General features: G+C 41.3%; 2 protein-coding genes across 3 annotated transcripts; both read right to left on the minus strand.

Moving 5' to 3' along the window:
* Window positions 1-472: 472 nt before the first annotated feature.
* On the minus strand, window positions 473-6007 carry LOC131242387 (protein DETOXIFICATION 27-like). The gene is made up of 8 exons (XM_058240980.1): window positions 5246-6007; window positions 4511-5052; window positions 2526-2612; window positions 2248-2304; window positions 1719-1957; window positions 1281-1399; window positions 1075-1161; window positions 473-613 (listed from the first exon to the last, which is right to left on the minus strand). The coding sequence occupies exons 1-8, from the start codon at window positions 5447-5449 to the stop codon at window positions 524-526; spliced, it is 1425 nt and encodes a 474-aa protein (XP_058096963.1). The 5' UTR covers window positions 5450-6007; the 3' UTR covers window positions 473-523.
* Window positions 6008-10017: 4010 nt separating this feature from the next.
* On the minus strand, window positions 10018-20608 carry LOC131242388 (protein DETOXIFICATION 27-like). 2 transcript variants are annotated; one of them, XM_058240981.1, is made up of 8 exons: window positions 20208-20605; window positions 14331-14872; window positions 12756-12842; window positions 12324-12380; window positions 11204-11442; window positions 10781-10899; window positions 10569-10655; window positions 10018-10476 (listed from the first exon to the last, which is right to left on the minus strand). In XM_058240981.1, the coding sequence occupies exons 1-8, from the start codon at window positions 20445-20447 to the stop codon at window positions 10444-10446; spliced, it is 1404 nt and encodes a 467-aa protein (XP_058096964.1). In that variant the 5' UTR covers window positions 20448-20605; the 3' UTR covers window positions 10018-10443. The 2 variants fall into 2 exon arrangements, 1 of the variants encoding a protein (XP_058096964.1); XR_009169600.1 differs by lacking the exon at window positions 10018-10476 and having other exon boundaries at window positions 10627-10655; window positions 11181-11442; window positions 20208-20608.
* Between the last annotated feature and the right edge of the window lie 1343 nt (window positions 20609-21951).

The raw sequence follows: 21951 nt of genomic DNA on the forward strand, positions 1-21951 counted from the left end.
CACCAAATCACATAAAAAAAAATGGCATCATACAGTATTTTCTTACTTCACCCATATAAAATTGGATTTTTAGACAATGCATTGTTGTCACAAAATATCTACGTAGCACCCATTTGCGGAAAATCTAACTCTTCAAGTAACTTCCATTACCAAACTGCTTAACAAGCACGTGAAGTTGCTGTCATGTATTTTAGAAAATGCCATCAGTATTTTAAACGAAGGTTCAATTCAAATCTCTATACCAAGAGGTTTTAGTGTAAGACTTATTAGGTGGGCCACACATGATCATTGATTTTGTCTAACTGTTGGATTCTTCAGATTAATGATCCAGTGAATTTCACTATAGTTGTAATCATTACATATAGATTTGGAGCGAGATGCTTGAATTGTAATCTAGCTAGTCTCATTGAGAGATTTTCATAAATGAGTAAGGTGCGGAGGATTAAGATGCAACATCACGGTAGCCTAAAATCTCTATTATGAGTGTATAAATAATCCGTTTATTCTACTATTTAGATTACATTTAAGACACCGTAGAGTCTTTACTGCCGTCCGATGCTTCTAACACATTGCGGCCCCCATATTTATCAAGGCGAATCCTAGCCTTTTCAGCCTGGAAAACAAAATCTCAGCCATTTAAATTGCTATAACAGAGCAATTAGAGAAGTAAAAATCTCAACCATCAGACTCCTGGATAATGATTGTTTGTCCGACCAATTCTCAAGGGAGGTCCCACACCATATGTAGATCAGTCTTAGTAGAAAAATCGTACTGATCAAACCACCCTACCAGTGACCTACAAATGGGCGGCAAGGAAGAGATGATCCAGCATAAAAAATGTAAAGGTCCACAATGGGATTATGACATAATCCATGTTTTTTTTTTTTTTTTTTGGAGGATGGCGCTTCCCTAATATAGACCCAACTTGATGAATGGTTTGGATCAGGGACCATCATGCCACGTATCCAGTTTGAATATAGCATGCCAGGTTATCCAATCCCGCGATGGTCTAAATTCAACAGGTTTTTCCTTCTCAAAAAACACTAAAAAATTTTGAAAGATAAATGAGATTACCTCCATATCCCAATTACACCGGATTGTGATGATGACTAATATCAACGTTTGGATGAGAGTCCCACCGATCATACCACTCCATATACCCTGAAATATTCCATGTCAGAAAACTCATACATACACCTATTCTTTGTGTATAGTATCGGAAAGTCTTAGAATTCAAGCTTGGTAGAGAGTTTAAAAAAAAAAAAAGATTTCAACCTTACCTCAACTCCGAAATTGAATAAGATTGCCAATAGAATACCCGCCGGAAGTCCAATGAAGTAGTAGCATCCAATATTTATGTATGCAACGTATGCTTGCCACCCCGAACCGACCGCAACACCTGATAAGATGGGGTATTGAATATGAGTTAAAGTTGATCATTGGATCACTAGAAATGGGTCGTGGTGGCCCATTTCGACTGGCACCATGGTGGTAGTTTTGGTCCACGGGTTTAAACTGATTTTATTTTTATCAACACCAGGCCCGACACTGCACCTTTGACCATTTTGAGGGCGCATCAATGGGCCTGAGTCCGGAATTTTAGATTAATCAATATGTGGGATGGAGATTTAAAGGGTGATGTGAAATGGGCTCTGACCCAATCCCGGATTAACCCGCTGTTGCTTCTGATCAGCATAGAATGGAAATGAGGGACTCACCAGAGAGAATAGGTTGCACGCTGTTAAGGAGAATGCTGAAGGTGAGCAAGATGGACAATTTGTCGACGGCTTTGAGAACGACGTCGCTTGAGGTGAAGATGAGAGCAAACTTATCATGGAAGCCTAGTATTAGAGCAGAGAAGATTGCTCCTATCACCATCGAAGTTACCACAGCAACGATCGTCGCAAACTTGGCTGCTTTCCCATTGCCCGCTCCAAGTTCATTAGCTACCCTCACTCTATTTCATCACATGGAATCAGACATCTTTAGTAGATTGAGGTTACATGTGGCCTATCCATGATTTGGCCCGCATGGCTGCATACTCAGATTATCTAGACCATCCATCAGATGGGCCAAATATGACTATCTGTCAATCAGACCGAGAAATGTTTGACCTGCAGTGTGATATTTCTATGGTTTTGCACCCTCAACAGAACCTACATGATGGACCGTCTGGATCATCCATCTATGCATCCATGTGGGCCTATGAAGGAAAATGTAGAGTAGATGATAGCAGGAGATACTTACGCAGTAGATGTGAAGAATGCCAAAGGAATCATCAATTGCCACCCATTGATGTTCATGCTGCCCAATGTAACAAGTATCAGACGGTCTCCTTGATGTAGAAAAGTTTCATTCCAGTGTGTAAATGGTAAATGGTACAACCAATAACTTGGTGTACTTTCGATCAAGACCCACCCCATTATGAGGCCTATTCATGGGTGGGCCAATCATCAAACTATCTTCATCTAGTCGTTTTTAACCGTTCCATCTATAAATTTTTCATGAGAGAGAGAGCATCTGACCATATTGAAAGGGCGTCCACTGCAATCTCAGCGTTCTTCATATAACTGGCCAGCAGGATCGACACTCTATAATACCAGTTCTCCAAGCTATCATTCAAAAAATAAAGAATAAAAAGATGTATCTCTCTTTCTTTTGATAAGAAGAGCCGGCTAGCAATGCAAGAAGAGAGTGCTGATTGGGACCATGGCCCACGAAAGGAATGTTGGAAAAGGGCATGACTGGTGGTCCAGCTTCAATTCAATGATAGAAGGCCCACCAGTTAGATGGGAGATGATATGGTAGAGAGGAATATGATTAACGTGGTTGGCCAATTTGTCAATCAGGACGGTCCATCTAGTGGATCCCATCATGGATGGCCTATTTATCCTTTTAAAAAAACATTACAAGAAGGTCCTAGCCGCCACTTTTACATACTTTCATTCAGTCAATGGTAACCATTAACCATTTTTCTTTACAACCGTTGCTTGGAATCCTAGTGTTCAGATGTCAAGATCATCTGATCCTTGTGTAACTCGAACGATTTGCTGTACATAGAAGCGCCCACTATACTGACAGTCCTGGTTGACACATGGACCTGCCACGTGTAATGAGGGATGGATTTACCATATTCCTGTTTCAATCAATGTTCAATGTGCTGCCTAAAAAAATCTTGGACACGGGTAAGCAGTTAATGGCCAAGGCCTGGGCTGGGCTGTGGCATGTTGAAGGTCGAGATGGGCCCGTGACAGGTCAAAACAGACATGCCAGTGGCCAGCTCCTGATGATTATGCATGGCCTCTGCCCGTCTCGGGCCTGACCTGAGCCCGCCTATTTACTTTTGTTCTGGGTTGTTTAGTAGATATGATATCATGCTTCACATATGAAATTTATAAAAAATAAAAAAAAATAAAAAAAAAATTGCACTTGAAATCCTAAACCGGCCATGGCTGGCCAGGATGATGGACTCTTAGACACATCTCAAGTACAGTTCTCAATTAATAAACAGAATTAAATTTTAGCCCGGTCAGGCCTCGAAGCCAGTACTCGAGCCCGACCCATTGACAACCCACCAGACCAAACTCAATCGGTGCAATCCCATATCTTGTAATTACGTCCATCACTGCACAAGGTGTGATTTTTTTTATTTTGGTTGCTCTACCACATCCTTACTATGGCTAGCATAATTTGTTCGGAAATATGTTGAAAATACCAAAAAATAAAAATAAAATAAAATAAATTATTATTATTTTCACTAGAATAAGACAATTCAACGAACATATGTATTTGCAATATTCTTTGGTGAAGATGTTTTCTGAAAGATCTAATGGATGAGGAGAGATCTGTTAGAATTGATTGGTTTTTGGACTGGAATTGTCCAATTTATATAGGCATCGGGGGTAATAGGAGCCATCAATGGTTTAGAACGTTTGGAAACCATGTCTAACCATTGATCATTAATTTGAGACGTTTGTGGTTATTGAATCGAAAGATCAGATAGTTGGATCATCAAAACCCGTTCTCAGACCGTTATGGCTTTTAAGGCTGCTATCCATTCTAAAAGCTCTATAAAACCCTGGCTCATATCAGATCACTTGTACCTTCTCGCGATGGTTCATGTAAGGTTGTGAGGAAGCAACCACTTTGCGAAACGATGTGCACGTGTGAAGTGCACCAACTAGTGCCACTATAGCCACACCGCCCTCGTCTGAGTGCGTGCACGTTCCAGTGCATAACCAGAGCATCTCAATCTCCAAAACTCGAAGTAAGAATACTAACATCCACATATAAACCACAAGTTTTTATTTTTCTCATTCTCGATGTGGGACAAAAGTACAAACTCTATTTTTCATTTGAAAATTTTTAAAATCGTTTTAATAATAAAATAAAATTTTCAAAAATTTTCAAATAAATTAATTTTAAAAAACTGAATTTCAACGTAATGAACAGCGTGGAATACATGATTATTCTATAGAGAGAGAGAGAGAGAGAGAGAGAGAGCAACAACCATAACATGACGCCAGAAGCGGCTGATAGCTTGGTAAACTCCCACAGGCCAGAGAAGGCCCCCCATGAGAATCCACCCCACGAGAGAGGACAGCCTCCACATGCCGCATACGTAAATATCAGCACCGCATTCAGGCACCATGAGAAGTTCAACATCATCGTTGCTGCAAACAGTCCAAGATTGAGTTTATATACAAACAGCCAGCTTACGAACACATGGATAGCCAGCACAAATCCACCGACCCATGCTGTGACCACATTCTTCAACTGGCATTGGAGGAATTTATATACAGGTAGCTGAAAGGCATAGGTGAAGTGCAGTGGAATGACCCAGATAGCAACGGCCCCCGTCATCGTCGCAATCTCGTCCTTCATACCTACCAGTTTGAGTATCGGTGTTGCAAAGATATAGGTTGGCAGCAAGAGAAGTCCACAGAGGAAGAGAACAATCCATGATCGCTGCAAGTAGATGCCCAACATGGAGTATTGGCGGGCCCCGAATGCCTGGCCGCAGAGAGTCTCCAGTGCGCTTGCCATGCCTAGCTGATGTGTTGTTTTATCAATTAAGAATACACGCAGATAAACAGGAACACTGCATCAGATATACACAGCTTACATGCATGGATTACTTGAGTTATCCACATGGCTTATACTTAAATTAAAAAATTAAAAAAATAAAAATAAAAATAAAAATAAAAACCGAGAAATTAGAGCATGGAAAGGAAAGTGATGGTACCAAAAGACCGAAGTTGAATCCTAGGAGGATGTTATTGGCTATGGACATGGCAGCAAGCTCTACGTTGCCAATATGACCGCAAAATGCAACCGTTACTAGGTTGGCAGAGTATATGGTGAGCCTACTGAAAATAGCAGGGCCCGCAATCCGCCATAGCTTCTTGGATTCGTCCTTCACCCTGTCAAATAAGTTACCTTCTTCCATTTCTTCGTGTGATTCGATTTCAGTCTCGAGTAGTTAATGAACCATTTCTTCTTTTCTCCTAATCATATTCCCTTACAAGATTTCTTTTTGTGGAATGGTGGGTGAATATATTCCAACTCCTTTAGTTTCAGGCTCGAGTAGCAAATGAATCATTTCTTTTCAACTAACCATATTCTCTTAGAAGATATTTTGTGAAGAATGGAGAGTGAATATATTCCTAGTCCATTGGGTTCTTGGATATATAAACAGATGGATAGGTGGACAGATAAGTGAAAGGGAGGAATCATAGGATCCTCTTTTCACGTGCGCTTGATGTTTTGAAGTCTTAAAAAGGGGCCGTATGGTTCGATAATCAAGACCATTGGTCTGTTGCATCCCATCATGGGTGGGCCATAATAAAATATTTTCTCGGATTCAAAGATCCTAGCTTGAATATTAAATACATCGTGCATTTTTAATTAAATTACCTATTTTTTTATTCAAAAATACGTTAAGATCATCTTACGTAATAAGATTCCAATGGTTTGGATTACTTAGTGCCCACTAGTTGGGACTAGAAACCAAAGTTCGCTGGGAAAGCCTCTGGTGGCCGATACTTGCAAATCAGGATGCGACTGTCCCAGACTGTCCCAGAGAGCCCCAGTAGCGGCACCTCCTTGATAACCAAAACAAAAAATGAAGCGGATACAAAACTCAAAGTAAGCCATAAGACAGGAAACAGCCCTAGGCCCACCGTGATGTTTATATGTCATCCAAACCATTCATAAAGTTATTCCCACTGGGATGAACTGGGAACAGAAATACTAGCCTGATCCAAAACGTTCAACGCCACAAAGTTTTTAAATACTGTTATCCTTACATAACCGTTTTTACTGACTAAGCAATGTTTGTGGGCATGTGTTTGATAGAAAAGTACATCTAATGGACCAAGCTTCCAGTGGGACTAAGATTAGACTGCTTCTCAAGATCTATGTGAATACACGATCTAGCCACTTGATTGGTGGTCTTCCCAAAACAAACGGTACAGATATAAAGAGGAACATCCATTCATTGTGATCCTTTCATCACATGGACCACCTATCCATTGTGATTTACAGTAGAAAACCATGCAATGAACGGGTGCAAGAACACATTGTTCATCAGGTGCACACCGCTGGTTGTGTCATTGAGATTGGGGGTTGGCAAATCTGGGGTACATGTGCGGCCGACCTATACATAACCAACCTAATTTTAAGCAATTGCATGTGTGCGATAGTTCCTAACTTATGAACAACCTAGATCGCAAGGAGTATTTTTTAAAAAATGGTGCCCATTGCAAATGTAGCATTACTAATTAGAAATGAGAGGGAGAACCTTTGTCCAAACAGTAGGTACCCCTACAGATCTGCACTTCTAATAATTTCAAAACTTGTTCGTGTGAATCTTTCTTTTGGGTCGCATCATGGAGAGAGAGAGAGAGAGAGAGAGAGAGAGAGAGAGAGAGAGAGAGAGAGGAGGGGTTGTACACTGCACAGAGAGAAAGGAGAATGTTTTCAACAATGTGGGATTCACTTTCACTGTTTCCAGTGTTGTGGCTACTGTGTTAAAAATATACTTCAGTTTTTAGCTTACGCATTAGCATGAAGCCATGAAATGAGTCTCATTAGTAAGGTTAAGGTGTGCAATAGAGGACAAGAGACTACCTGCATGAAGAATGATTATTGTTTACAAGTAAAATTTAAATGTTTAAAAGCTTATTGCATGTGAAATTTCAACCATTTGGCACGACTTTCACATATAAAAACTACTTGCAGCAATGAACATGTTTAAAAATTAATCACCTTTTTTTTTTCAAAAAGATCATTTCATTGATTGAGAAGATAACTTTACGGGTACTCGGGCACAAAAAATAGACCCTGAGGCCCAGAAAGAACAACTCATTCTCATTCGGGAAGGCCAAAGGGAAGGGGCCCTCCTATTATATCGAAGGAAAAACAAACAAAAAAAGAGACTAGGAGGTGCGCACCACTCCTATCCCTGTCCTATCCAGAACTAGTCCCCCCCGCCCCCCTGTTAGAAAGAGGAGGTCGAAACCGCAAGGAAAACTCTGTTTAGCTAGTTAGCGCTGCCCCAGCAGGCTAGACTGTCAGCTAACCGGTTGGCCTCACGCAGGGAGTGCTTGATGGAAATGTTGTCAGCACTACGAAAGGAGTCGAATTGATATTTCCAGTAGAACACACTCGAGGGGGGCAGCTTTGGAGAAGATGTCAACCGCAGCAAGAGAATCACTCTCCACCTCGACTGTGGAGAAACCCATCTCTAAGCAGATGGAGAGACCATGGACCACCGCTTTCATTTCCACAACAAAGTTAGAATCCCCGCTGTACCCTTTGGTGAAAGCGAACATAAACTTTCCTTTGTCATAATATATATATATATATATATATATATATATATATATATATATATATAGTCAAATTGAGGTATGGAAACTAAACCCAACCTTCTTCAATCACCTTATTTCTTACATGTGAGCACACACAATACAAAAAAGTATAAGTAAAAAATAAAAATACTTTATTTCATTCGTTCTATTGTTTGTCTTCCACTTACACACACAACTCGTGTATATACACAGGCATTAACTAACCACTCTAACAAAATTCAGGGTCTTGGCTTTCAAAAAAAACAAAAAAAAACTAACCACTCTATGGTTACCCATGACGTAATTTAATTGTAAAACACAATTAATGATCCAAGTTGGATGACTTAAAAACTAAGCTACGAAAATAACTCCATCTCGCTCTAATCAGAAATCAAGTTTACGTTGGGTCCTAGCAGAGCAAACCTACTGTACATTTTTGTCCACTTTGCACGTGTGTCCAACCCAGCTCACGTATGTGCCCTGATATTAGCCAATACGACACAACGGGGCACACTACCTAAATCCACTGTCACAAAAATTAGGTTGGTCCACTAATCAGGTGGGCCACACCCCATGAAAGAAATATAGGGCTGGAGAAAAGTTGGCTTTGGACCACCGTGATTGTCAAACCCACCTAATGAGCTGTGTGGATGTTCAAACATAGAAAATATCTTGCCTCCTGAGACATGAAACTGTGTGAGGCCCAATGCGTACGTATATCAACATAAGGATATTGTACGAATCGAATACTCACATCGTGAAAGAGTAGATTGCAGCAAAAGGATTGATAAATTGATAATAATAAAAGATGAAGATGAGGAAGTTTTTTTTTCCCTCTTGCAAAGCTAATTAATATGTCGAACACATAGATTATCCAAGCAACTCTCAATTGGCAACATTAGCCTTATAATACTAATAGAACTCAATTCCACTAATAGGAATGCAGGACATTGAACATATAAGGACACAAGAAATCACACGCTTTCACATTCATGTGCATGCATGAAGAACTTTGAAAAGTCTGTTTATAACTCTATCCAATGCACACATTCCGAGCAGATCATGGCTTCCCGCTCATGTAAAATTGGATTTTTGGATAACAATACGTGTAGTCGTCACAAAATATCCACGCAGCACTCGTTTGCCGAAAATTAAACTCTTTTACTTCAGTAACCAAACAGCTTGACAAGCACACATGCTCAAAGGAAGCTTGCTGATTTATTCTTTGCTCATGCTGTTCAAACCAGTCTTTTATCATGAATGGGTATGACTTTTTTCTTTTGATAGTTATTTCCGTCTTTTCTTACTAGAGAAAATTACACAATAATAAAAAGAACTATTGCCATATGCAAAACATTTTTTTTTTTAACACACGCACACACACGCCCACACACTCACGCCGAAGTGGGCTTTCACCACCTATGGATACTGGAACCCTTGACCGGGTGTTGAAACTCCCGAAAGTCTACCACCCGAGCAAGAGCAAGGATCCATATAACTACCAACCAAACCAACCAACACTCTGGCTAGAACCTGAACATCGGTGAGTCAAACCTTTGCTTGAACTCCTAATTCACTTGTTAATTGCATCATGGCTTAAAAGGGTCCAAAACAATTTCAAAAAGATTAAGCTTAAAAAATAATAATAATAATAATTAAAATTTAAAAAAAAAAAAAAAAAACTTGAACATGATATATAGGTTTTGGCAGTCAAAAAAGAAAAGTTGTGCTCTTCTTAAATAGAGTTTCAGATAGCTAGCTACTCTGGCATTGTAAATTAAAAATTGATTACTTAGTATACCCACCTCTTCGGCCTCGCCCCTCGGCCACGAAAGTGACCACCTCTTCCTCTGTGGCCTCCACCTCAAAAAGATTAAGCTCTTTATGCTCATTACAAGGATATATACATGCAAAGTGGTCTAATAAAGTACCAAAACAACTAATGTTGTACGCATGTGCTTCTCATCATACTTGTGAAGATTTGAACCTATGTTTCCGATACCCCCCTCAAAAAAAAAACGCACACCTTCTCTAATTACTAGCTAACCTATATTTAATTTTTAATTTCTATATGTAATACATTTTTAGGGATGTATTTATATTCAGACAGTTAAATATTTTATTTGTACCATGAAATCATAGGAGATGAGATTGCTCGGATGAATGGTCCACACACATGAATTTGAATACTTTGCTTGCCGCAAATATGTTTTCTTATTTTCCTACATTGTGATTGGTTCACAACATCACTAATGCCTTCAGCACTGATGCATTAAACGCAGTTTGTGATGATGCGGCCCAATAACATCAAACAGGTTTTTTCAATTCCTGACAGGCGGAGGACCCTATGTACTATTTTGGCACAAGTCACTTCTTCAAATCCCTTAGCATAACTATTCTCTCTTAACCGAATGTCACATATCAAATTGAAGAACTTGAGACAACACTTGTTCCATCTTCCATATGCACTACCTCATGAGAGATTAGTCAAGCACATGGAATGGTTGAAATTCCTCCCACTGTCGTGCAATCAAGCGTCATAATTTTCACACTAATGAACTGAACGATCTTTCTTAGACAGTAAAATGGCCTATTTCTTCACACGAGTAGAGGCGCTCAGTGCCTGCAAATGATATGGCAAATAACAGTCTTGTTAGGTTGGAAACCAAAGAATCGTGAACCAAAATAGGGGCAAAAGCTGAAAGTGGGTCCCACCTCCTTGTCCCAATCACACCGAAGAGTGATGAACATCAAGATCAATGTCTGAGCAAGAGTACCACCGATCATTCCAGCCCAAATCCCCTGTCATCTCACGAAGGGTCTAGATCAGTTCGGTAAGGGTTCCATTGTATCGATTGGTGTGTTCCACTTTTTATCAGATCCAAGGAATGTATGGAGATGAATAAAGAACGGAACATGAAAAATACCTCAACTCCAAGATGGAAGGCCCACCCCAACAAGACTCCAAGTGGGACCCCAATCAAGTAGTAAGATCCAACGTTTATGTATGCCACCAATGCTTGCCACCCCGACCCAATAGCTACACCTGAAAGAGGTAACCTCTTGTTAGATCTCTAACTACACTTGGGGCCCATTACATGGCCCATCCATGATCAGGACCACATAGCTGCATCGGCAGATTATCCCAATGGTCATCTCGTCGCCCTATTCACATATGATCATGGGCAAGGGCTTGAATTATGGGACCCACCTGAGTATTTATTAAATGGGCTAAATTTCATCTCGTAACAGGCCTTATAGAAAAGGACATGGGCCAGGCCTGTTTAATGGTAAGAATAACCAGATCATGAATGCTGATGGGCCCACCTGTGTTTTCTTTACTAACTCACCAGAGAGAACCGGTTGGATGCTATTGAGGAGGATGGTTATGGCCAGAAGGATTGATAGTTTGTCAACGGCATGGATGATCACAGGGCTGGTGGTGAAGATGAGAGCGAACTTGTCGTGGAAGATCAAGATCAGAAAGCAAAAGATGAGGCCTATTATGACCGATGTCGCCACTGATACAATGGTAGCAAACTTAGCTGCTTTCCCGTTGCCCGCTCCTAGCTCATTGGAGACCCGGACACTGTTTTAACACGAACGATCGGCATAGATTAATTATCAGATCAACTGTGATTGAGAATGTGATTGTTCAGTTCATATTATTGTGATGGACCATACGATCGTTTCCTTTGGTTTTCAGTTATTGCAAGAGGGGGCCATGATCTAGACCATTGATCTGATGGGCCCCAATGTGGACAGGCCGTTTCCCTGGCTCTTCAAGATGGGACATTCCCAACCTTTGATTGGTAGCTTTAAGATAGACAGCTAAGAAAAGAAATACAGCAGTGGTTAGTTAGCCCATGGGGCCTGCATACTTCGGGCTCTTTAACTTGCCAAGCAACACTGTAAGCCGGAGAACGCAGTAGATAGAGGGATAATAACTAAAGGGTCCACGGTGGTTGAGAGCTTCCTATTCCTAGCAGGACAACCCGGTGGAGAATGCAGCCGAGTTGGGTTGACTCAACCTGTAACCCAATCGAGTTATTGAGTTTTAATGCTATGGTATACAAGGTGTTCCAAAACAGTAACCGTGGCCATAACTGCCACCATCATTACCATTATGATACTGGCTGTAATGGCCGTTACAGTCCCGTATTGGCAGTTACAGTCCTTTTTTGTTTGTTGAAAAAACTGTTACAGGACCGGTATAGGACCGCTATGTTCCGTTACAAGGATGTTACAGCCTATTTTTTCTATAACGGCCGTTTCGACCATAACGCTTAACAGTTATGACCGTTACCGTTACCCAACGGCTGTTACGGGCCTGTCAAACTAGATTGTAGGTTGCACTGTGGATGTAGCATAATCCTTAGGATGATCAAAACCATCAATATGGATGGTTCTTCTCGTTTTTGTTATCCATTTTAATATCGACAAATTAACGGTTAGGATCAGATAACATACCCAGTGGCTGCGAAAAATGCAAACGGAATCATCATCTCCCAGCCATTGATGTTCATACTGTCAGGAAGAGTGAAACAAGAAAAAACAAATTAAAAAGCAAGGTCAGTAAACATTCAAGCAAGTGTAAAGGCATGTGGTAAGAAATTCGTCAGGGGATGATCTTATCATCTGATCACAAGATTGGACAATCATGGGAGAGGGACCCCACATTAATGGACTCTTTAACTTGATGTAGGTTCAAGTGGGCCCCAGTTAATTTGGATCCACGGTTAAGGTAACAGCATTCACTGGATCATGAGGCCAGATCCCCCATGAGTATCATCTACACATCCTGGTTGGCCACACACATCTCCAAAGCTTGCCAGTGGATCCAAAGTCCTGGATCGTTGGATCAGAGCTCTAAAAGCAAGAAAAGAAAGAAAAGATACTAACCAGATGGACAATGCATCCACAGCAATTTCAGGGTTGCTCAGATTCCCAGTCAATAAGATGAGTATTCTGTAGTACCAGTTCTCCAAGCTTCAGTTTGTACCAAAAACGGAATCAATCAGAGGAAATCATGTCATTCAGTCTTCATGGATCAGAACGTGCAGTGTCTTGACGAACCCATTTCCTACTAGTTCTGGCCCATGATTCGTTTATCCAGAGCGTTAAGCTAGGGAATGACCCAAAAATCTTTCAGATAGGAAGATCCTAGCCGTTCATGAGATGATTTGGTCATTTTATGGACCTTTGCTATATGTTTCTGATTACCGTATATTTGGTCTTTTGGGGAAGCACCCATCAATAGTGACAGTGCAGCCCAAACATTAACGGTGTGGATCGCCGATGCATGGGCTCCATTTGTAACGCCGATGCATTGCGATATAAGTTAATCGTGCCACCTTCATCAGATCGCTTGGTCGTTCCAACTGGCCATCTGGTTGTCAAACAGACCCATCAATCATATTGTGGGCTACCACATAAAAATCACACTGATCCAAGGATTCTAACAGTTGGATCGTTTGCCAATAAAATGGACGGTCAAGATCATTTATGGAAAAGTAGGCTAAGTCAATAATTTGAGCCATCTATAAAATGGAGGTTAGTCATTTTATCAGATAATCCTAACCATCCCATCCATGGCCCAGAAAACAGATGGCTATAGAAAGAAACCTACTAATGGATGGATCTAATTATCTTATCACTGTGATTTTCACGTAGTGACCCACGAAATGTAAGACGAAGCTAATAGACAGTCCAGATCCATCATTCGAATTCCTCAAGTGTCATGATGCAAGTGAGAGAACTATAACTTATAGAGCACTGGATCATCTCGCAACTAGTAGATACTCAAATTTGGGCTGTCAATGGGCCGGCCGTAGGCTTGGTCTTGGGCCGATTTTGAACTGATTCGGGCCGGACCCTCGGTCCTGTTGAAAATCTTGAATTTGGAGGCCCGATCCCGGCCCATTGACACCCCTAAATCAAAGGAATTTAAAATAAAATAAAATTTACGAAAAAAAAAAAACTCTCCAGCCAATCCGCTTCCTAAAAGGGATGAAAAAATTAGCAATTCCCCAAGTGGGTCGTCAGATCGTCAGATTTATGGATCTGACCCACTATGGACTGGGCTTGGGCCACACTTCATACCCACAAACTGGATCCAAACCTGATTATCAGGTCCAGTAGCAAAACAGACAAGATCCGAACCATTCATGGTTCCCACAATGGACGAGGATATAACCTGGAGATATCCCAGATTGAAATCTTAACTCTTTGTTCAATGGGCCAACAAATAGACGGTCAGGAGAAAAATTAAAGCAATGGTTGAACACATTACACGGAAGAAAACAGGAGCCTCCTATTGATACCCCATCCACGGTGGGTCCCATCAGACCAATGGTTTGATCCCCGAAAATGGGAGTGATGTCTACATAATCCTGCAGGTTAGCAAACTACACCTATCTTGAGCAAATGACGATCATAAACAAATGGGCCATGCCCGAGATAGGGCCCAAAGCATACCACAGCATGATACCAGAAGCTACGGACAGTTTCAGAAGCTCCCATAGCCCAGAGAAAGCTTCCATGGAGAAACCAGTCCATGTAAGTGGACATCCACCCCACACTGTATATGCGATCAGGCCCAGTGGGGATAGCCACCACGAGAGATTTAGAACCCAAGTGGCCCCAACAATGCCGAGATCGAGCAGATGAATGACGACCCAGCTCAAGAATACATGGACAGCAAATACAGCAGCGGACACATAGGCAATGATTACTGCTTTACGTTGGGACAGTAAAAACCTCTGGAGTGTGAACTGGAAGCCCAAGGAGAAATGTAGAGGGAGTAACCACAGTGACAAGGCCCCGGCTTGCTCGGCGATTTCTCGTGGCTGCCCGATCATCTCAAGAACTGGGGCTGCAAAAATGTAGAGTGGGGTCATGATGATCGATGCGATGAGGATGATGATCCAAGAGCGTTGCATGTAGATGCCCAACATCTGATATTTCTTTGCACCATAAGCTTGTCCACACAGTGTCTCCAGGGCGCTTGCCATCCCTAACTGCGGTAAAACAAGAGAGAAAACTGAGCGTTGATTGCGGGATGGTGTTTTAATGGGCCACCACATGGATAGGCCATAGCCCAAAATTGAATGGAGATCAATGATCTGCATCTAACCATCAAAAGTTAAAGCAATTGGGATGGTGTAAGTTTCCAATTACTTTGTTTGGGCCTATAGTCATCCATGTAGGATTGATTGGTAAAACATACAAACCGAACAACTTTCAAATAGACTTTACATACTTCATCTTTACCTCATTTCTAATGGAAGCACGTGGCAAAATCAAATCTACCAATAGACGCATTTACAAAAGAGATGTAAATTAGGTAGTGAGTAGCACCACCTTTAGAGATGGTGTGGTTACATGGCAAGATTTGGTTGGTGGGGATATGCAGTGTCGGGTAGTTGTTATCCAGGTAACAACCTAACAGCTTAGTGGGTGTTATGCGGGAACGGATTGGCTACTCCCCCTGACACCAGCCAATGGCTGATGGTCGGTGCTATGTGGGCCCCACCAAGATGTATGTGTTTTATCCATGCCGTCCATCTATTTTTAAAGATCATTTTAAAACATGAGACCAAAATTTAGATATGTCCCTATCTGAAATGGACCACGTTACAGGAAACAGTGTTGAATGAGTGTCAACCATTAAAAACATTTCGGGGGCTATAAAAGTTTTGGATCGAGGTGATTTTTGTTTTTACCCTTCATCTGGGCTTGTATGACCTAATAAACAGATTGGATTTCAAATAAACAGTACAGTGGGCCTTAGGAGGATTTTAATGATGGATATCCAATCACTATTGTTTTCATGTGGTGTGGTCCACCTGAGATTTATATACCTCTAATTTTTGGAATAAATACCTAAAATGATATTTAAAAATGGATGAACGTAGTGGATGATATACATACATCATGGTGGGGCCCACAGAGCACCGGCCACCAGCCACGGGGCTGGTGTCAGGGGAGTAGCCAATCCGTTTCCGTGTTACCCTTATCATGTGGGCCCATCTCGATGACTGTGCTTCATATCCACGCCGTTCATCTGTTTTTCAGCTCATTTAAGATTGTTATCCCAAAAATTAATCAGATCCTGGTGGATCACACCAATGAAAAAAGTTGTGAATTACCATTAAAAGGTTTTGTGGGCCACAAAAGTTTTGGATAAAGCTAATTTTTGCATTTTCCCTTCTCTCAGTTTTGGTTGACCTTATCAAGGGGTTGGGTGGAAAATAAACATTACACTTCTTCTTACAATGGTACTTGGTAAATTTTTAATGGTGAGATTTCAATCATCACTATTTCTTGTGGTGTGGTCCACCTGAGATTTGGATGTGCTTAATTACCATGAACACGAGTTAAAATGATCCGGAAAAATGAATGGACAGAATAGATATAAAACATATCATCAAGGTGGGCCCTACGTAAGGTTAACACCGTAATCCATAGCTCAAGTGGCAGGCTGAGTGAAAGATACCTCGTTTCAACACAGAGGTATTGGTATCGATTCCCTATTGGGGATGGCTAACCGTATGAACTGACAGTGGGTGTACTAACAAGCTAATAAAAAAAAAGCCACTACGGTGTTACCTGAGTAACAACTAATCCGCGCCCATGAGGCTAAACCGCTGTCAGACAAAAGGCCCGGCAGGTACGTGATACTTCTTCAGTAGGACGAACGACTTCATGCGGATGATATCCACACCGTCCATCAGGTACGCTTTCTAGTGTTTTGCATTCGAATCAAACATCTCACCAATCCGAAACTTGGAAACCCAATTGGAACTCACCGTAGTAAAAAGTGAAAAATCATGACTAATACCTTTAGATTCATATAGGCTCACATAAATTTCGAAACAACGTGATTTTGATAAGCCAATTCAGAACGGATGGATAAGTAAACTAATTAATCAACGGTAAGCCACAGACTGAACTACTGGTTGGCATTCCATTTCAAAATTTATCAAGGTGTGGCTCACTTGAGCTTTAAACCCTCCTGATCTTCAGGATCCAAGGTGAACATGAGACAACTCACCTGATGGACGGAGTGGATCTTATGCACGTCATAACCCACACGTGAGGCACTGTTCGTCGCAAGCCCCTTCCTCACTACACGGAGCCAGGCTCGCGCGGTTCAAAGAAAAAGGTTTCGCTAAAATATCTACTGAAGGGACAACGAGAAGAGTCGTTCCGATTGAAGCGGATTGGGTGGTATACCCTACGCCAGCTATATAGCTGATGTATTGATGTCAGCCAGCTCTGTGGGTCAAATCATGAGGCATGTGTTAAATCCAAACCGTCCACTAATTTGGCAAGCTCATCTTAAGGCTTGAGCCGAAAAATAAAACATATATAGAGATCAATTAGACCACACTACCAAAAACAGTAGGGGATTGAACGTCTACCATTGAAACCCTTTTGGGGTCACAGAAGTTTCGGATCAATATGAAATTTGTTTTTCCTCTTCTTTATCGATTGAATGTCTACCATTGAAACTCTTTTGTGCCACACACCATCTATACAGCTAGCGTAGTTACGTGTCTTGCGAAGACGAGCGGTAGCGCTCGAGTTGTACAAACGGTTCAAAGGAGATCAAATTACATGGCCCCACAATGATGTATTTATTATATCCACACTGTTCATCCATTTTTCGTGATCATTTTAGAGTACTATGAAAAAATCGAATCAAATCCAAAGATCAACTGGACCACAACATAAATAGCAACGGAGATAATGATTTTCACCGTTAAAAAATTCTTAGGGCCCACCATACTGTTTATTTTCCATCCAATCTGTTCATAAGGTTACAAAGACCTCGATGAAGAGGAAAAACAAATTTCATATTGATCCAAAACTTTTGTGAACCTCAAATGGGTTTCAATGGCAGACGTTCAATCCTCCGTTGGTTTTTCAGTGTGGTCCAATTGATCGTTAGATCTGTCTTATTTTTCATCTCAAGACTTACGAAGAGCTCATGGACGTTTTGGATATAACACATACATGGGACCCACTGATCTTGCTGAAGTCAATACATCAGCTATACAGGGACGACGTCATGGACGTTTGGGATATTACACACAGATGGGACCCACTGATCTTGCTGACGTCAATACATCAGCTATACAGGGACGCGGATTGGTGTTGATTAGTGAGTCCGCTACCGAAGCTACGTCACCAAGTTCTGTGGGCCCACTCTAATGTATGTGTTGTATCCACACTGTCCATCCATTTTGAAATATCATTTAAAGGCATGAGTTAAAGAATGAGGCAGATAAAAATCTGTAGTAGACCCTACCACAGAAAGCAGTGGGGAGAGTGATTCCCACCCTTAAAACTACCTTAAGGCTCAATGTAATGTTTATTTGAAATCCAACCTGTCGAGTTAAAAAAGACATTAAATAAGAGAAAACACAAATATCAGTTTGATCTACAACTTTTGTAGCCTTTAGAAGTTTTTAATGGTGGGCGTCACTGTCTCCACTGTTTTCTGCGCCGGGGTCCTCTTGAGCTTTGGATTTAACTCCTTTGGATATTTCCAAAAATAATCTCTCCAAACGGACGAAAGTTGTAGATACGGTGGGGCCATGGAACTCAGTGACGTCAATTCAGTAGTAAGTCTCGCTACTCAACCTGTCAGTGGCTAATCCGCGCGGGCTATATAGCCGGTGTGTGGTACATCAGCCATTCCGCTTCCTCACCGAGCCTACGATCATTCCTTGTCGACTTTGACACTAAGCGCTATAAACCTAACGCACCTGTCAAATAAGTAGAACTTTCATGACATCCACACTGTCCATCAGTTACGATGCCTCCTGTTCACCATATAACCCAGAAATCAACACTATCTAGAGCTCAGTCAAGCCTCAGCTAGGGAAAAAGTTGGAATGGGATGCCCATCATTAGTTTTGTGTAGGCCCACATTACGTGCCATCTAATCTATTCATCTCATCTGATGTGACTACTCGTTACTCAGTAGGCCAAACCGCACGACTTTAATTTCATGGGTGACCCACCTTAATTGATGTGACTACTCACCACTTTAATTGTGTGTTCTATCGTCCATTAATTAATAGAATTAAATCTTAAACTAGAAATCACTAATAAAAAGCAAGTTATGCAAGAAATGTAATAGAATTAAATCTTAAACTAGAAATCACATGACTACCACTAAAATTTTCGGGAAACCAAGAAATGTAAGATTCACCATAGTTTGAAAACTAAAAAACGTATGACTCGATCTGGTATAACTGAATCTATTCAAGTTATGCAACTCCTTCCGACTCGTCCCAGTCGACTCGACTCGAGTAGATTTCATCAAGACTTAGAAAAAAACTCGATCTGGTTACAACCTGATCAAATCAAGCTCAAGAAAAACTCAACTCAGACTCGAAAATCTCAGCACAACTTCACAAAAACCGGGGGAAAAAATCCCGACAAAACTCAATAATCTACTCAAACTCCACTCGGGACAAGCTAACATTTTTCATGAATTATTTGTAGTTTTTTTACTATTAAATAACACTGAAAAAGCTCATGTCCGAGTTGTCCGAGTCGACTCGCCTCATCTGGGCTTCAATCCAAGTCACGGTGGGTCCCACTGGAGGAGTTAATCGGTGTGATTTTTCTGAGAGTCATTGTCCTTCCAAAGTGTGGTCACATGATGAACGGATCAGATCACGCTTTGCTACTACACGTGAGCATGTGCGCTGTGTAAGTGGCATGGTCATTGTTGTAGGTGGAAACGGATTGGCTACTCCTCCTGACACCAGCCAATGGCTGGTGGTCGGTGCTATGTGGACCCCACCATGATGTATGTGTTGCATCCATGCTGTCCATCTATAAAAATAGATCATTTTACAGTATGAGATCAAAAATGAGATATATCCCAATCTCAAGTGGACCACATTACAGGAAACAGTGTTGAATGAGTGTCGACCATTAAAAACATTTTGGGGGCCATAAAAGCTTTGGATCAAGCTGATTTTTGTTTTTCCCTTCATCTGGGCCTGTATGACCTAATCAACAGATTGGATATCAAATAAAAAGTACAGTGGGCCTTAGGAGGATTTTAATGGTGGATATCCAATCGCTATTGTTTTCATGTGGTGTGGACCACGTGAGATTTATATACCTCTAATTTTTTAGATCAAGCCCTAAAATGATCTTTAAAAATGGATGAACGGAATGGATGAAACACATACATCATGGTAGGGCCCACAGTGCACCGACCGACCAGTCATGGGGCTGGTGGCAGGGGGAGTAGCCAATCCGTTTCCGTTGCAGGTGGCCCATTAGTTAAGAGAGGGAGAGAGAGAGAGAGAGAGGGATACGTACCAAGAGTCCAAAAGCAAATCCAACGACAACTGTATAGGCAATGGAGAAAGCAGCGAGCTGGATATTGCCCAAGTGACCTGCGAATGCTTGAGTAACAACGCCCGTTCCATACATGCAGATCCGGCTGAAAACGGCTGGACCCGCCACGTGCCATAGCTTCTTCGATTCCATCCAGCTCCTCTTACCCAACCCACCCTCTTTGGCTTCGAGTAAGGGGACACTTCCATCTCCGCCCTCCATCTCTTCGTCTACTGTCCACACCCCCGAGAGTACGAGAGCGAGGGGGAGAGATAGGGAGAGTTACAGCTGCAGCTATCTACCTGGACGGAACGAGTAAAAAAGTAGCAGAGCCTTGGAATAGCCCCAACTGGTGCTTTTGGAATAGCCCCAACTGGTGCCTTTATTGCCTAAATAAAGGGAAATTCGGCACTGTGGACTCTACCTTTTATCCAGCTGTTTTTACGAAACAACACAAACTTTGTTTGGGAAGTTGGACCTGCTCGTACGGACGGCGTTTTTGAGGACGAAAATACCCCTCCTTCCCGGAAACGGATTGGGTACTCCCCCTGCCACCGGCCAATGGTGGATGGTCGGTGGTCTGTGGGCCCCACCATGATGTATGCTTTTCATCCACGCCGTTCATATATTTTTTCAGATCATTTTATGGTATGAGACCAAAAATGAGGTATATCCAAATCTCAAGTGTACTACATTACAGGAAACAATGTTAAATGAGCGTCGACCATTAAAAACTTTTTGGGGGCCCACTATGATGTTTGTAAGAAATCCTCCCCGTCTAAGTTCATTCATAGGGTCACAAAGACCTGGATGAAGAGGAAAAACAAATTTCATAATGATCCAAAACTTCTGTAACCCCTAAAAGGGTTTCAATGGTAGATGTTCAATTCCCCACTACCTTTTACAATGTGGTCCACTTGATAGTTAGACATATCTTATTTTTCGTCTCAAGCCTTAAAATGAGTTCGCCAAATATATGGACGGTTTGGATATAACACATACCTCATAAAAGGACTCTTAAAAAGCGATGAGGATTACAAAACACACACACACACAAAAAAAAAAAAAGTCAGGAACATATGGCTATGGATTATAACCGTAGCCATAACCGCAACCCATGCTTTTTCGATATGTCCTTTACTATGTATCGAAGGTCTTTCGATATGTACTTCGATATGTATCGAAGGTCTTTAGATATGATCAAAAAAGGTCCAAAACTGTCCAGCGAGTTTGCCTAAAAAATCCTGCAATTTTCGATACATATCGAAGTGTCTTCGATATGTATCGAAGCTATAGCTACGGATTATAACCATAGCCATTATATATATATATATATATATATATATATATATATATATATATATATATATATATATATATATATTACATGGAGAACTTTATTCTACCTCCAATTTTCTCTAATACATATTTATATAAATATGTATATATAAGCATATAAAATTTCAGCGAGGCAAACTAGAAATTGAGCTGGGCAAATCGAAAATTAAGCGGGGCAAACATGAAATTGAGCGGGGCAAACTAAAAATTGAGCAGGGCAAACTCGAAATTGAGCGGGGCAAACATGAAATTAAGCTGGGCAAACTGAAAATTGAGCTGGGCAAACTGAAAATTGAGCAGGGCAAACCGAAAATTAAGCAGGGCAAACATGAAATTGAGCTGAGCAAACTAGAAATTGAGTGGGCCAAACATGAAATTGAGCGGGGCA

The sequence above is a fragment of the Magnolia sinica genome, chromosome 4, assembly GCF_029962835.1.
Source record: "Magnolia sinica isolate HGM2019 chromosome 4, MsV1, whole genome shotgun sequence".
Taxonomy (NCBI): Eukaryota; Viridiplantae; Streptophyta; class Magnoliopsida; order Magnoliales; family Magnoliaceae; genus Magnolia; species Magnolia sinica.

What these genes read in the sequence shown, in the direction of transcription:
- LOC131242387 (XM_058240980.1), bottom strand. Translation starts at nt 5,449, where the DNA reads ATGGAAGAAGGTAACTTATTTGACAGGGTGAAGGACGAATCCAAGAAG. An exon ending in GCATTCTTCACATCTACTGC is followed by an intron (nt 1,958 to 2,247) that starts GTAAGTATCTCC and finishes GTGATGAAATAG; the next exon opens with AGTGAGGGTAGCTAATGAAC. An exon ending in CGTGCAACCTATTCTCTCTG is followed by an intron (nt 1,400 to 1,718) that starts GTGAGTCCCTCA and finishes CCATCTTATCAG; the next exon opens with GTGTTGCGGTCGGTTCGGGG.
- LOC131242388 (XM_058240981.1), bottom strand. Translation starts at nt 20,447, where the DNA reads ATGGAGGGCGGAGATGGAAGTGTCCCCTTACTCGAAGCCAAAGAGGGT. An exon ending in GTGGATGCATTGTCCATCTG is followed by an intron (nt 12,381 to 12,755) that starts GTTAGTATCTTT and finishes TCTTCCTGACAG; the next exon opens with TATGAACATCAATGGCTGGG. An exon ending in CATCCAACCGGTTCTCTCTG is followed by an intron (nt 10,900 to 11,203) that starts GTGAGTTAGTAA and finishes TACCTCTTTCAG; the next exon opens with GTGTAGCTATTGGGTCGGGG.